The sequence below is a fragment of the Ursus arctos genome, unplaced genomic scaffold, assembly GCF_023065955.2.
Source record: "Ursus arctos isolate Adak ecotype North America unplaced genomic scaffold, UrsArc2.0 scaffold_7, whole genome shotgun sequence".
In the NCBI taxonomy this organism is placed as follows: domain Eukaryota; kingdom Metazoa; phylum Chordata; class Mammalia; order Carnivora; family Ursidae; genus Ursus; species Ursus arctos.
The window spans coordinates 66,143,477-66,158,378 of NW_026623089.1; the positions used below are offsets into that span (position 1 = coordinate 66,143,477).

Below are 14,902 nucleotides of genomic sequence, written 5' to 3' on the forward strand. Positions count from 1 at the left end.
AGACCATCCGGAGTAGATGGGTCAGCAAGCGTGTGCGTGCAGTGCACGTGCGGTGTTGGGGTCCGTGGGTGAGAAATAGCAGCAAAACAGCAGATTTGGCTCTTGGGTGAGGAGCTTCTTCCCAGTCCAGCTGGGAGGAGAAGGAGCGTGCCCGGGGTGACGAGAGGCAGGCGGGGCAGCATCGGAAGCCTCCTGCTTCTCCAAGAAGCTTGACCTTGAAGGGCAAGCTTGACCTTGAAAGGCAGGGTGGGCTCATGCTGGCTGCGTGTGTTCACAGAGGGGACAGGGACTGAGGGAGGCTGCCTGAGGGCTCGGCTGGAACTCCCCCAGCCCCATCGGTGAGAACGAGGGCACAGACAGGTGCCTCGTCCTGCCCGCACAGCCACCATCAGGAAGAGTCTCAGATTTTCAGAATCGTATTTTCGACACTCCCGAGGCCACACAGTCCCTCCTTCTCAGAGAAGTCTATCTTCTGGAAATCAGTTTCTTCATCACTATTTTCATAACCTCATTTAATAAAAGAGCAGTTTTCATGGCCCTTCTTAGGGTAATGTCTGCTTTCTGCCGTCGTGTTCTTTAACTGCAGGCTGTTTTCCCATCGTATTTGGGGATGAAGCTGGTTTCTGGCTTCTCCTGTAAAGTGTTCTATCTCCGGGGTATTTCCTATCCACTGCTTCTGCCTAGCCAAGTGCACGGTCATTAGATTTGCATGTGTTTCTGTGCATTTGCTTTCTAAAGCTCTTAATCGGCAAGGCTCTTTCTAAAAATTTTAAAGAGGCAATAGAAGTACAAGATGATATATGAATGGCATTTTTTAAAAGAATACTCAGACATTATAGCTACTGTTTGGACTGTTCCTCTCCAACCTGTAACTTACGCCCCTCCTGTTCCATGGTCTCCCCATCTGGGGGCTTCCCTTGCTGCCCAGGATCGGACTGGGGCGTACGACGCCTCTGGGAACCCTGCTCTCTCCTGCCTCTGCCTCTTCAGGTGGCTCCGACCTGAGGAATTCTGTATAACACAGAAATAACTCCTTTCTGTAATGGTTCTTTAGCCCTGTGTTTTTCAGATTATGGCTGTGACCCTTTATTAAAGGACCTCTCACACCCACGTAAGAAAAATAGAACAGACCGTCGACACGCCGGAAGGGCGAAACCTTCATTTCAGTTGTGTGCGTACACGCACGTCATGACATCTGGGACAGCAGAGGAAACGTGTGTCCTTTAGTCAAACATATTCGAACATCCCTGCTGGGTTCCGACATACTGCTAAGCTTTTATGGAAGAGAAACCAGTTATAACCTGTCTCTAGTAAAACGGTCTTATGGTGTGGGAAGAGTAATGGTCACAAGGCAAGGCAGAGCCCCCGAGTCCTGTCGAAGATGTTCCCTAGTCGGCAGCAATCACGGCGGGCTGCCTCTGAGTGGGTTCCCACAGTCTTTGGAGGATGGCTTCTCCTCTGTCACTCCTACTCACTGTTCACATCTCAGCTCAGATGGTCCTTCCCCGGGGAAGCCTTCCCTGCTCCCCCGTCTGTATCCGTTTCCTCCGTTAGATGCCTCCATAGAGCTGCGTTTCTTGCCGTCAGAACACCTGGCTCAGTTTTTAATGATACATTGATTAGGATGGTCATTTTATTGTCCGTCTCCCTCCGTCTTCTAGACCGTGACCTCCACGGGACAGGTCTGGTTTTTCTTATTGCACCTGCAGGAGCCAACACGATGCCTAGCATGGAGTCCACACCTAGTATCCAGCAGTGGCTTGGGGCACGGCCCCACAGTCAGCTGACATCAGGCATCCCATAAAACCCTCTGCTGGACTCAGGTCTTTTCCAGAAAGGAGGTGGGGGTCTGATAGCACAAGATGTACGGGTGGGATCGAAGCCCCAGGAGCTTGGCAGAGGCCTTGGCCCTTAGCCACTGCTTTTTCCACACACAGACCCACGCTGCCCGAGAGTGAGCGGACCTCCTTCTTCCCGTTCCCCAGTGCTCCCGGTGACACTCACAGAAAGCAAAAGCAGAATTTGAGATGGAACATCTCTTGGTGATGGTCTCTTCTCTGGCTGCGGATGGGGCTCCACCATTCCCGGTTCCATCGTTACAAGCCCCTCGTTGCAGTAAAGAGTAGTCAGGCCATTAAACATTAATTGGAACCAGCTCATTCGGATTCCATAGTGTCGCAGGTACACATTTTAGCTGAGGCTCTGATCTGTGTTAGTCTGAGCACAGATGGGTGGTTTTTTCTCCTCTCTCTGCAAGAGTCTATGAGGGGGGAGGCGGAAAGGTGGGGAGAGGGGAGGATCAATAAGTATTTCGAGGGTTGCCTTAGCATGAAAAACATGTTTCCAAAAAAAAAATAAATAAATGTTTTGGAAACATTTTATTTTAGGTGGGAGAAAATGCTGACACTCTGGCCGACTCCCACGACCAGGCATTTATCGGGGGCACGGCATCGTCACAGCCAGGGAGCTCGCGAGTGTTGAAACTGCTTTTCCATTTGAGAGGCTGGACCTCTGTGACCTCGACCATCATTTCCACAGCAACCAGCTGCGATGAGATGGGGGCTTTGACCTTGCAGGACATTTGCAACAAGAAGCAGATGAGCTTTCAGATGGAAAATTTACTCTATGGCCTTGAACAGATCTCCTAGAAGTGAATCTCAGTTTCCTTATCTCTGGAATAGAGAAAGGAACAGGACATTCTTTTGATTGTATGTGGAGAGATCCATGTTGGAAAAGCATGTATGTAGGTACTGTTGATCTTCCCTAAACCAGCCCAGGGTTGATGTGGGCAGGAAGAGCTGTTGCCTGCGCACGTGGCTCTGTTCTGGGTAGCTGTCAACCGGCCTGCTTTCACTTCTCTGACCAGCACCTCACTCTGTTAAACTGGCTTCCTGGCTGGTCCTGGACAGGCGAGCTCACTGCCACCCCAGGGCCTTTGCACTGCGGTTCCCTGAGCATTTTCCTGTGCTCTTCCCAGGGGGCTACATGGCCCCCTCCCTCCCTTTGTCTGGGTGTCTGCTCAAAGTCACCCTATTAGAGAGCCCCTGTTAGACACCCCATATGAAACAGCAACTCCAGAATGATCTGCCCCTTCGTGCCTTTTCTTCACAGCACTGGGATCACCTGGAATTTCATGAGCTTCACGGGGCAGTGTTGTTGTCATAGTTGTCTTTCTTTTCTTTCCTTCTTTCCTTCTTTCTTTCTTTCTTTCTTTCTTTCTTTCTTTCTTTCTTTCTTTCTCTCTCTCTCTCTCTCTCTCTCTCTCTCTCTCTCTCTCTTTCTTTCTCTCTCTCTCTCTTTCTTTCTTTCTTTCTTTCTTTGAGTTTGGTTTGAGTTTGCTACACCTGCCAGACTGGCACATAGTAGGCCATTCAGTCCTCATGAAGAACCTTTTTTTCATTGTTTTAAATTTACTTATCTTTAGGAAACTGTTTCAAAGAGTAAAAAACTTGGCCACGATCGTGGAGGTGGCAAGTGGCAAACGGCGGTCTAAAGCCAGGGTGGACATCAGGTCCTGAATTTTCCCTCTGCCTTGAGTCTGTCTTTCCTTCCACCTCTTTCCCTCTGAGTGCTGACGCCTTCGCCTGCTTCTCCAGGTCCTTCCCTCCTCACGCCCAGGCCTGTCCAGGCTACCCCACTCTGCAGTGCTCTTTCTTCTGATCCCAGGCTACTGCCAACACAGCCCCTACGCCAGATCCTAGTAAACGCTGCCCGCTCGTCGTGTTCCCGGAGAACCCCGTGCTTGGCCTTCTAGAGCGGCGGCTGCATCTCTGACCATGAGTCAGCACGCTGCATGCGTGGACAGGCCACCGTGGCTCCATTCCCTCGCGACCCGTGTGCTAGGAGGTGTGTGTGGTAGGAATGGCTTCCCTCACCCCGTCATGGGGTCAGACGTGGCAACAGCTGCGAGAAGAATCCCTGAGGAAGTCTCACCGAGCGGTGTTTGGACAGCCTGTTCTTGGGGGTGTTATTCTTTGTTTAAACGGTTATTTCTGTGGGGCACCTGGGTGGTCCTGTCGGTGAAAGCATCCGACTCTTGGTTTCGGCTCAGGTCATGATCTCAGGGTCATGAGATCGAGCCCTGCATCGGGCTCCACACTGAGTGTGGGGTCTGCCTGAGATTCTCCCTCTCCTCTACCCCTCCCACTCATGTGCACACACGGTCTCTTTCCCTCTCTCTCAAAATAAATAAATAAATCTTTTTTAAAAGACATTTATTTTCGTGTCACCTGTTGGAAGACGATGGGATGCCTTACGTTTAATTTGGACTTTATCTTTTTCACCATATCTGAGGTGCTTTGGGGCATTACCGTAATCCCTGGAAAGGTGGGACAAGCAGATAATAATCTCCCCTAGTAGAAAATGTGCACAGTACCGTACTTATGCATACTTCGGTTGGCAGAGACTGTTGTTCACTAGACAACACCTGACGTCCAAGTCTTGAACTTCCCTGTTGCAAACTGTAAACATTCAGCTCTCCAGCATATGGACATGATGGTGCTTGCTCGGGCTGTTTTCAGCTAGTCTGCTGACGACAGTTGCCGGGAGAGGAAGCCCTGGGCACAAATTCCTAAGGTAGCACCGTTCCTGTGGTGTGTGCTGGCCACGCTGAGCTCATTTTCCCTCATCCCACACCCTCTGCTCTGCTTCCTGCAGGAAAAGTGCGGTGGCGGGACTTCAACCAGGAAGCTTACGTCGGAGGGACGATGGTCCGCTCTGGGCAGGACCCCTACGCCCGCAACAAATTCAACCAGGTGGAGAGTGATAAGCTGAGGATGGACAGAGCCATACCTGACACCAGACACGACCAGTAAGTACGGAGCCGTGTGTGGGCCCGGGGCTTCACTTGCTTTCCCACAGCCCAGTAAGTGGCCTCACCGTGCCACCACCGTCGTTCTGGTCCTCTGGGCAGCTGACCCCGTGTTGTGTCCTTTACAGGGTGGTAAAGCTAAGAAAAGTTCTGAGGCATACGACAATGGGACTTCAGCCACGGGAAGTGACAGGCCCATTTGGGATCAGATTCTAGTCTTTCGGATGCCCTGAGGCCGGACCTGGAGGCTGTGGGTTGCTGGCCCGAGTGTGGGCGTCAGCAGGAGAAGGTTGTCCTGCTGCCCTTATGTTCACTCATCACTTGTCATTTCTAAAGTCCATCCACACACAAGCATCGTTTTCCGTTGTTCACAACCTCGTGGGAAGGAAGAAAATCTGAATTCTTGCTTGTAAGTCGGAAATGCTGTAGAGACTAGAAAGGGGAAAGAAACAATCTGGCAGGGTAGGTGTGACATTGAGACAGGAGGCACAGGGTGACCTCTGACCACACGAGGAGCTCTCGTCTGCATCCTTCTCTTGATTCTTCAGGGATCTGGGACCTGAGGGTGGAGGCCACCCTGGGGTTTACCACGCTTGGCTGACAAGGTCTCCAGCCATACTAATGTGTGTTCGTTACCGCTTACGCGGAAAGTGGTATCCATAGTCCTTACTCTTACCTCTGAGCCTTGCTGGTGAGAACCTCTGATTGGGAGGCTGTTCACACGGGCTTCACTGGGGATGCATCCTCTTTCGGACTGTGAAAATACAAGCAGCTGCATTTAGAGGGCAGCCGTTTTCCTGGGTGTGGGTGGGCATTCCTGCTCACGGAGTAGCTCTGTCAGGGATGGCACATCGGGGATGCATATCTGCTATGACTCAGACGCTATGTTCGGGTCCTGGGATTCCAGTCAGAAGAGCCCTGTCCTGTCCTGGCGGGTGGCGGATGACAGGTGCACCAGGAAGCAAGGGGGTGCAGTACTGTGAGGCCTGGACAGTCTATTCCCAGTGAGTGCATTCAGGGGCCCCCAGAAGGTGGGAAGGCCAGGAAAGGCCCCAAGGAGGGGTGGGTCCTGAGCTGGAGGCCTCCAGAAGGAAGGGCAGGGACGAGGCTGTGACAGGCAGCGCCGGGCTTCCAGGGAGCCAGCCTGGGGTCTCATTGCTCTGGGTGTGTGTCCGGGGATTGAGAGGAGGGTAAGCTGACGAGAGACGAAAGTCAGCGACATCACACACGAGCACATCTTAAAAGTTTGGCCTTATTTTGTTAAGTCAGTAGCATACATGGAAAGTATTTTTTTTTTCTTTCCTACTTTCAGGGGAACTTGACGTAACCGTAGGCACCATTCAGCTGCCAGTGCTCACTCCCTTAACAGTCCTCTTTGCGTTCCGGATAGCTCTGTTCACCCCTAGCAGCACAGAAGGATGCAGGTTTACCAGTCTTTGGACTGGGGAAGTCAGTGTGCAGTGTGTGTAGGATATATTTAATCTATGGAACATATGATGGATATGTAAATGTATGTGATATGTGATACTAAAATCTTACCATTTTTCTAAATCCAGTCGTGGAGATTGTTGAACGTCTCCTGCGATCCATTCCTTCTTTTTCAAGGGCAGTCCTGATGCTGCACTCCTGGTTAAAGACAGCGTGCTTAACCGTTTAACACCCTCTCTAAAATAGGGTTTGCTGACCTGGGATATAAGGACCCTGGGGGACCCACACGGCAGCTTTGGGACCCTGAAAGTCCCACAGCCGCGTGTACCGTCCCAAGGTGTGGACACGCCTGCGTGTCTGGGGAGAGCCCCCGGGGGCCTGCATCCCCACCACCATCCCTCCCCAGGCCGACTGGACTCTGTACCACGCCTGTGCCAAACGCTCCTTGGGGCGCCCTCAAACCATCCTCTGGACTCAGCGCTGGACACAAAGGTTGTCCTCACTGCACGGAGAGGACACGGAGGCTCCCGCTGTGTGAAAACTTGCCCAGGGATTAGGAGCAGCTGACTGAAGGCCAGAAAGGGGCAATGTGGCTTTTAAGAGGGGCTTGGGCTAAACCCAAGAGAGTGGTTAAACTTCTAGCAGAATCTAGCTATGAAACCTTACCTGGTGGCTTGCCTCGACTGTTTGGAGTCCCAGCTCCATGAGACGGTGCGCCTGTCACCGCACCGCTTGGGTGGGAGTGGTTTTTCTGCCCTGGCTCCTCCTCCACCGACTTTTCCTTAGGGCTGCGAGAAAGTAGTGCCTTTTGTGACGACTCATCAGTGTGTGGGCTGTGGTTCTGCCTCCATTGCGAGCCCCTTGAAAGTCCCCCAGACTATATATAGACACGCATAGCTTCTTTTCAGTTTTTGAGATAGGAGTTTGTCCAAACAGATGTTTGACTATTCATCTCATGGTGGGATGTGTTAAAGGTGGGGTTAATTTTGGTTCCAGTTACTGTGTCACGTTCATTTGCATGTGTTAAAGGAACAGCTGGGCTGCCTTCCATGTTTGTTTGACTTTGGCTAAATTAAAGTCTACCCAAGTCCCTCAGATGCCTGGAACGGAGCCAGAGTCCTGTCTTCAAAGTGTGAGCTCTAGGAGAACTGCTCGAATTAAATGTCAGGTGAAGGAGATCAAGCTAGCTCCGTGAATCCCCCCACCCCCACCGTCTCTGTAACAGAGAGCAGTTACAGCATATGACCTTCTACACAAATGTACTTTTTTGTTTGTTTGTCTCTGCAATATCCCCTTGGTCCAGGGTTATGGAAACGTTTGAATTCATATTTCGCTTGGGGTAAATCTGAAAGCAATGCACGTGGTTAATTAAGAACAAGGTTTTTGGTGTCACACGGATCTTGGTCACAATCCCAGACTCTCCAGTGCTTAATTCTGTGGCCTTTATCATTTATAAGATGATGTCCCACGATCACCTCTGGTTACTGTGAGGATTAAATCGAATGTTCACAAGGACTGGTTCCTCCTCCCACAATATTTGGTCCGGGAGCCACATCAGCGAGGCGGCCCTTGATCTTGACCGCCTCCCCTAAGAGTGCAGCCTCCTGGCCCCCACGCCAGCATTCTTAATCTCCCATACCCTTGATTTTCTCCATAATTCATATCACCACCTGCACACCACGCGTTTGACGTATTTACACGGTCGTCTGTCTTTTTTTTTTTTTTTTTTTTATTAAAGATTTTTATTTTTATTTATGTGACAGAGAGACAGCCAGCGAGAGAGGGAACACAGCAGGCGAGTGAGAGAGGAAGAAGCAGGCTCCTAGCGGAGGAGCCCGATGTGGGACTCGATCCCGGAACGCCGGGATCACGCCCTGAGCCGAAGGCAGAAGCTTTAACGACTGCGCTACCCAGGCGCCCCTACTCATTAGAATAGCGAGATAGCGCGTGCAGGGCTGTTACTGGACGGCTCATGGCAGTCAGTAAACTGGTGCATATTTGTTGAGTGAGTGTGTTGCTTAGCACAGAGCCTGACATATGGTGAGTGCCCACTGAGTCATCAGTGATATTAACCGTCATAAAAGAATAAAGGAGAGTGAAAGGGAGATTTTTAAGCCGTGTTTATGTTCTTCCAGGACTGGAAAGTACTGCAAATACAATCTACTCCTTATTGTCTGTCGTTTGGGACAGATACAAGGAATCAGGGGTCCAGAGCCTTGCAAAAACACCAAATAAAACAAAACAAAAACCCCACACATTTGGGCTACGTTTTATTTACCTTTTTAAGTGTATTTAAAAAAATACTGTGCCAAAAAAAAATACATACATAGAAGCAGGGAGCCTAGGAGAGCTTGCCCGGAGTGAAATCCCAGGTCTGACATATAGGAAACTCTGAGAAGTTAGAAAGTGGTCCATGCTAGTCTTGAAAATACAGTTTCTCCACTTCAAAGAAGAAGAAGAAGAAAAAAAAAGCTTCTCTACCTCATTTAATGTTATTTAAAATCTCAAATAAGCTATCAAAACTAAAAGCAAATTAAAAACCAATGGGAATTTCAAAAGTGCTTTTTCAGACTATTTGTTTCTGCCCCCTCCCACCTCCGGGAAGCTATTGTTACTGCCCTGGTAACAGATCATGCAAGTCGGACAGATCCAGACACATACGTACTGAAGAGGGAGCCAACAGGACGAGCTAATGGACTGGAGGAGGAGTAGGCCTTGGGGCAGAGCTCCAAGGTTTATGGCTAGAACACAGAAAGAGACGGGTGGCCTTTAAGTGAGATGGGGGAGGCTGAGGGGAGCAGGTGTGGGGGACACATCCGGAGTTAACATTTGGACATGTTAAGTTCCAGACGCGCTGCATGTGATTGGCTGTGTGTCTGGTGTTCAGGAGAAAAGTCTTGGTGGCAGTGTAAATTTGGAAATGGTCTGTATGCAGATGGTATTTAAAACCATGCGATGGACGTCATCTCCAAGGCAGTGAAACGTAGACAGAAATAAGGAGAGGCCCAAAGACCAAGCTCTGGATGACTCCACCATTGAAATTTTCAGCTGTAAAGCTGTGAAGCCAAGGCTAACACTTGGAGTTGGGTCCAACATGGTAGACTGCTTACTATTTCCTGTGGGTGCTGAGAATTGGAGAAGTGCTCTTGTTGCCTTTTTAGAGTAGGGGTAGGTGAAAGCCTTTCCAGCATCCAACTCAGAAGGGTTTTGTGTTGTTTGTTTTTTGTTTGCATTTGCATGTGTGTGTTGTTTTGTTTGCCTGGAAATGCGTCTGATGGGGACGTCAAGTCTGGAAATCAAGTGCAACCCGAGAAGTTTACAGAGTATCGTTCTGTCTGCTGGGGAAAGCTGGAGCTGGTTTGCCTTAAAATTGTTTACATAAGTAAAATCAAATAAACTTGTAGGGGGAGGAAGCTTATTCTCTTGTTTTCTTCTTTTCCCTTTCAGCCAAACAGGATTTATTTATCCGAGTCACTGAAAAATGAGAAACACTTGGTGAAAGAATAGGTTTTGCTCAGGTTGCAAAAGTTAAATGACGAGGAAGTTTCTTTCTGTGTCACCACCCTTTCCTTTGATCACTAAATTAAAAATGAAGGGTTTTGAGACATTTTTGAGTCCAAACCTGAATACTGCTCCTGAGAACAGGGCTGTCTCGACTGCATCCCACGAAGGATCCTTTTCTCAGAGAGGATTGTGCCCAAACTGCCCACCTAATGGATTCATCTGGCAGGCTCTAAGTCGAGAAAACACTGTTCTTACTCCGTCCATAAATTAGAGTTGGAAGGTTGGGTTTGGTTTTGTTTGGAATCATCACTGAAGGGCTGTGTTTTGAACCGGTGTTCTAAATGTCTGGCCGCAACGGTGCCCGAACACAAAGACCAGGACTCTTGAGGGGACCGTTCTTCCTTTCTTCCTTTTATTTTTTAGAAAATTTCAACAAGAAGGCAGGCATTTAAGTCATGGGCTGTGCTGTTTATTTTGGCGGGAATGTCGGCGTTGATGTCAGTTGTTTTAAGAGTGGCCCATCAGGATTAAGGGTGGTGGGGAAAGATACAATCTGAACCTCTCATTGTTACTCAGTAAGAGTAAACACTGTGGAAGCCAAGAAAAAGTTTTCTACGCAAACTCAGCTGCTCGGAAGGACACTCTGGTGCAATTATCATAGGACTCAGAGTTTGGTTTTTAGGAGAACGGAGGATCCAGGGAAGCAAGAGAAGTCTATCTCTGAAGGGAATCTGGCTCCTCGTGAGTGGGGGCATGGAAGAGGAGGGCTGTTGGGGGACTCAGGGCTTTTTTGCATTTCACATTTTTCTTATAAAAGTGGTGTCTTACAAACACGCGCAGCTGACCTCCCGATGTGGTGACTGCTTCGGGGCAGGAGTGTTCAGAGCACCTGCTCCCTCCGTCGGGGCGGGCAGGGTCCTAGTGGAGGAGGCAGGTGCCCCACGAGGCACACTCTAAGTTCAAGTGGCCTTGTGGGCACTTGTGGCCAGTGGGGCAGAGGGAGTTTGGCTGTAGCATAGCAGTGAGCCTTTAAAGTCTGTTCGATAATAACAATAACAGAATATTTATTGGACATTTTATCAGTCATGGCCTGTGCTCAGCCTTTTATGTGCATTGATTGTATTTAATCTGCTAGCACTCCTGCGAAGTAGGTAGGGAGATTTTTCTTCTGATGACATCATCCACTGGTCTCCAGAAGCCCGTGAATTGAGAGTCCGCTTCCAGAAAGCACGGGAGCCTCACGCAGGAGGCAGAGTCCCTGACTGCGTGCTGGGCGGAGGCGGCTTTCCCCCTTTGTCACGTTGTCAGCAGGAGCACACTCGGGGCTCGGCAGGCACTTGGGGTATCCCAGCCCCCACTAAGGCACCACCTATATCTAGAGCCCTGAGCCCCTGGGAAGTCCTAGCATGTGTCAGTTCTGAGGCCGTGCTGTGGATGGCATGTCTGTGGGGCGGATGGGGAGCTGAGCCTCGGAAGCTGGACCGCTTGCCTGAACTCGGGCACGGCGGTCAGTGGAGAAACCGGAGCGCCGGGCACCTGGCTGCCCACTTGGAGTTCTGTCTCCAACGTGGCTGCCTTGCCATCGCTCTTCACAGGTGTCTTTCCCACCCTGGTTTTCAGGCATGAGTCCTGGCATGAGGACTTAATGTACCTAAAAAGCAGCAAGAGGTGGTGACTTAGAGCCTGAGACGCATTGGTTCTCCACTGGCCACAGGCTGATGGACTCCTGAGAAATTGAGAAGAAGCAAGGTTTTTGTCTCTCCCCCTCCAGTCTCAGGTTCTCCACGGGAATGTAGTGGAAGAATGCGCTCTGTGTCCGCTCCGTGGGAGACGTGAGGGTGTGCAGTTGGAGGCGGCCGGCTGCAAGGCTCTCTGCCACCTTGTCCTAGGGCCTGAGTTGCACCTTTCGTGCAAAATTCCGACCACAGCCCTGCCACCATTCACCAGCTTCTTTTGTTTTGTGTTTGTTTGCTTGTTGTTGGTTTTTTAAATTTTTTAATATGTTATGTTAGTCACCGTACAGTACATCATTAGTTTTCGATGTAGTGTTCCATGATTCATTGTTTGCGTATAACACCCAGTGCTCCATCAATTCCTTCCCCCCTTAATACCCATCACCTTGTTTTTATTTTTAGTGTTTTTATGAAACCAACTCCAGTGACAGGCTACTCTTCTTTTTCCCTTTATGTGTTCCCCTTTTTGATTATTTGGGGCCTTATCTGTATCTAAAATAAAAAATGCCCTGAACTGGGAGACAACATAAGGCATAGACAGTGGAGATTGTCTGTGCCTCGGTCAGCAGCTCCGAGGGGTCTGATGGAGGCCTCTCTTAAAAGATTAGTAGCAAACGTTCTGAAAGCTTAATCCCCAAGTGGCTGTGCACACATGTGGCTCAGTTTCCCTGGCAGTGACTGTGGGTTATAGTTTGGGCAGAGATGGCATGGTCCTAAACGAGTAACGTAATTTTGTTTCTTTATTCTTTGGTCCCCTTTCCACGAATATCCTGGGAAGACAGTGATGAACACGAAAGTCCTCTCGGTCCTCGAGGAGTTTGCAGTGCAGTGGGAGAGGCCGATGGATACACAGACACTTGCACAGTCTAGGAAGGGCAACCGAGCCAACTCGAAGTTGTGCTTCATTGCACTCTGTTCTTTAGGTTTTAGACTCATTGTGAGTTGCTGTTATCTTCTGGGCGGCCTGGCCCTTTTATCCTCATGAAATGCCCTCTTTACCGCTAATAACGCTTTTGTCGTGCTCAGTATCGGTAGAACTGCTCCATCTTTCTTTGGTTTAGTGGTTTCTGTTGTCTATCATTTCCCATGCTTTCACTTCCAAACCTTTTGTTCTTATATTTAGAGCATATCTTCTGTGAGTAGCAGCTAATTGGGCTGGGATTTTTATCCACTCTGACAATCTTGTCTTTTAATTAGACTATTTAGTCCTTTTACATTTAGTAGAAGTTCTGATGTATTTGGGTTTTACGCTAGCATCCCTCTGTCAGTATCCAATTCCCACCACCTGCTTTGTGTTTCTTTTCCTCCACTTTTCTGCTTCTTTTGGTTTAATTATTTCCCCCTCTGTTAGCTTGTTGCGTTCTTGACTTATGAGAATCTAATATAAATGAATAATTTATTTTCCCCAAACAATGCACGGACCTTATAGCACGTTATCTGGTTAGCTTTCCTCTCCCCTTTGACACTCTTTGTTGTCATATGGTTTAATTCTCTTTATGCGTAAACTCCACAGGACATCCTCTGTTATTTTATGCAGTAAATATCCTTTCAGTTTATTTATATATTTATGTTTCCACTTTTCCTTATTTCTTATAATTTTCACTTTTCCACCTGGGACCATTTTTCATCTGTCTGAGAACTTCTCTTAGTACCACTTTTCTGGCAATGAATGCTATCCTTTTATTTGTCTGAAAACACCTTTATTTCACTTTTAATTTTGAAAAGTATTTTCACCGAACTTGGAATTCTAGGTTGACAGTACTTGGGGCACATTTATGTAGCCGTTCTGTTGTCTTAGGCTTCCATTGTTTCTGGTAAAATATCAACTGTTAATCTTACTGTAGCATTTTTGCAGGCATTTTAACTTTTTCCTCTAGCTGCCTTAAAGATATTTCTCTTTGTCTTTGGTTTTCACCAAAATGTGCCTCGGTGTTTTCTTTGTATTGAACCTGTTTGGGTTTGTAGAGTTCCTGAATCTGTAGCTTCATGTCTTTGGTTAAGTTTTGCTTGTGCCCCATTTTCTCTCCCCTCTCCCTCTGGGCCTTAATTACATCTTTGTTAGATATTTCCAAATGTCCTGTGCCTTCTTGTGCTCTTTTCCATATTATTTATTCTTTTTTGTTCCCTGTGCTTTAATCTAGGTAGAATTCTGTTGGCCTTCCTTCTGGTTCACTGATTCTTTCCTGTGCTATATCTGTTTTCCTTTTAAGTCCATCTACTGCATTCATAATTTTAGTTGTTGTGTTTTGTTGGGTATGAACAAATATGAAGATATTTAAAGGCCCTAGCTGATGTTTTCATCCTCCAAAGAGGATTTAGTTTTGCTCCCTGGCAGACAGTTAAAATGGGGCAGATCACGTGGGTCAGGTCTGGAATTGAGCTGGCTTAAAGCTGGGTTTCAGTTTTCCATAGAGCACTGGTGAGTTTCCGGCTCTCTTTTGTTACTAGGAAGTAGCCCTTTGGGATTCCACCTGGGAAGTCTGGGATGTTTATTAGAGCCCCTTTTCCTTGGCAACACCTGAACTCCAGTTCTGGTCTCCACAGTTCCATGCCACCTGCAGAACCTTGGCTTGCCTCCCCACCTGCAAAGCCCTCAGTTCTGCTTGGCTTATCCAGTCTCTTGGCTTCACACTGCTTGAGGGCAAGAGGAACAGAGAAAGTTGGCCTTACTCTGGGGACCTCTTTTCTTTCTGGGAACCTGGCCCTGTAACACCCAGATGCCTCGTTAACTCTCCAACGCCTTCAAGTAGATTTTTTTGGTGTGTTTCATTCAAAATTTCTAGTTGCTTTTAGTGGGTAGGTTGGTCTGTACCAAGGAACTTTACTGTCACTGAAAGCAGGAAGAAACCTGAGTGTTCTCTTTGGAATCCAAATTCAGTCTGAATCTTGCCAGTTCATAAATTTTGCCCTGAGCAGCATTGTCTGTCACAAAGGAAAATAAGTAGAAAACACTGTGGGCTTGAGTGCTTAATAGCTCGGTCACTGAACTCCCAGACTAAGGTTGAAATAATCTCTGTAAACTCTGGGTTTCTTATCTGCAAAGCCACAATAACGCATGCGCTCTCCCTCTTACACGTTGCTATTAGGCTCAGACATCAGTGAAAGAACTTCATAAGCTGCAAACAACTACACAAATACAGGATATTATTGTATTGTTATTTTACGTGACTAGCAGCTTGTGTATATGAGAAATCAGCTTTGAGCAAAGACTGAATTGTTATTCGGTTAAGCTTTGCTCTCGATATGTGCATGCCATTGAGGACAGGCGTTCAGCCTCCTCTGCATGAATGCCTCCATTGTGCTGAGGGGTAAGTGGGTCTTCTCATGCGAGTGCGACATTGGAGAGTGTTGTTATTGACCAAAAACAGTTGAGGAAATAATTTTGACAGGGTGATTCCACCTATTTCAGAAAGAAATTAGAGCAAGA

At 48.2% G+C, this 14,902-nt stretch overlaps 1 protein-coding gene across 1 annotated transcript in view; it reads left to right on the forward strand.

Annotated features, from left to right (window-relative positions):
• GALNT2 (polypeptide N-acetylgalactosaminyltransferase 2) overlaps positions 1-14,902 on the forward strand; it is a 184,386-nt gene that overhangs the window by 112,912 nt on the left and 56,572 nt on the right. Inside the window, exon 3 of the mRNA XM_044386074.3 lies at positions 4,657-4,810. Within this exon, the coding sequence (XP_044242009.1) occupies positions 4,657-4,810 (154 nt within the window). The remainder of the gene's footprint in view (positions 1-4,656; positions 4,811-14,902) is intronic.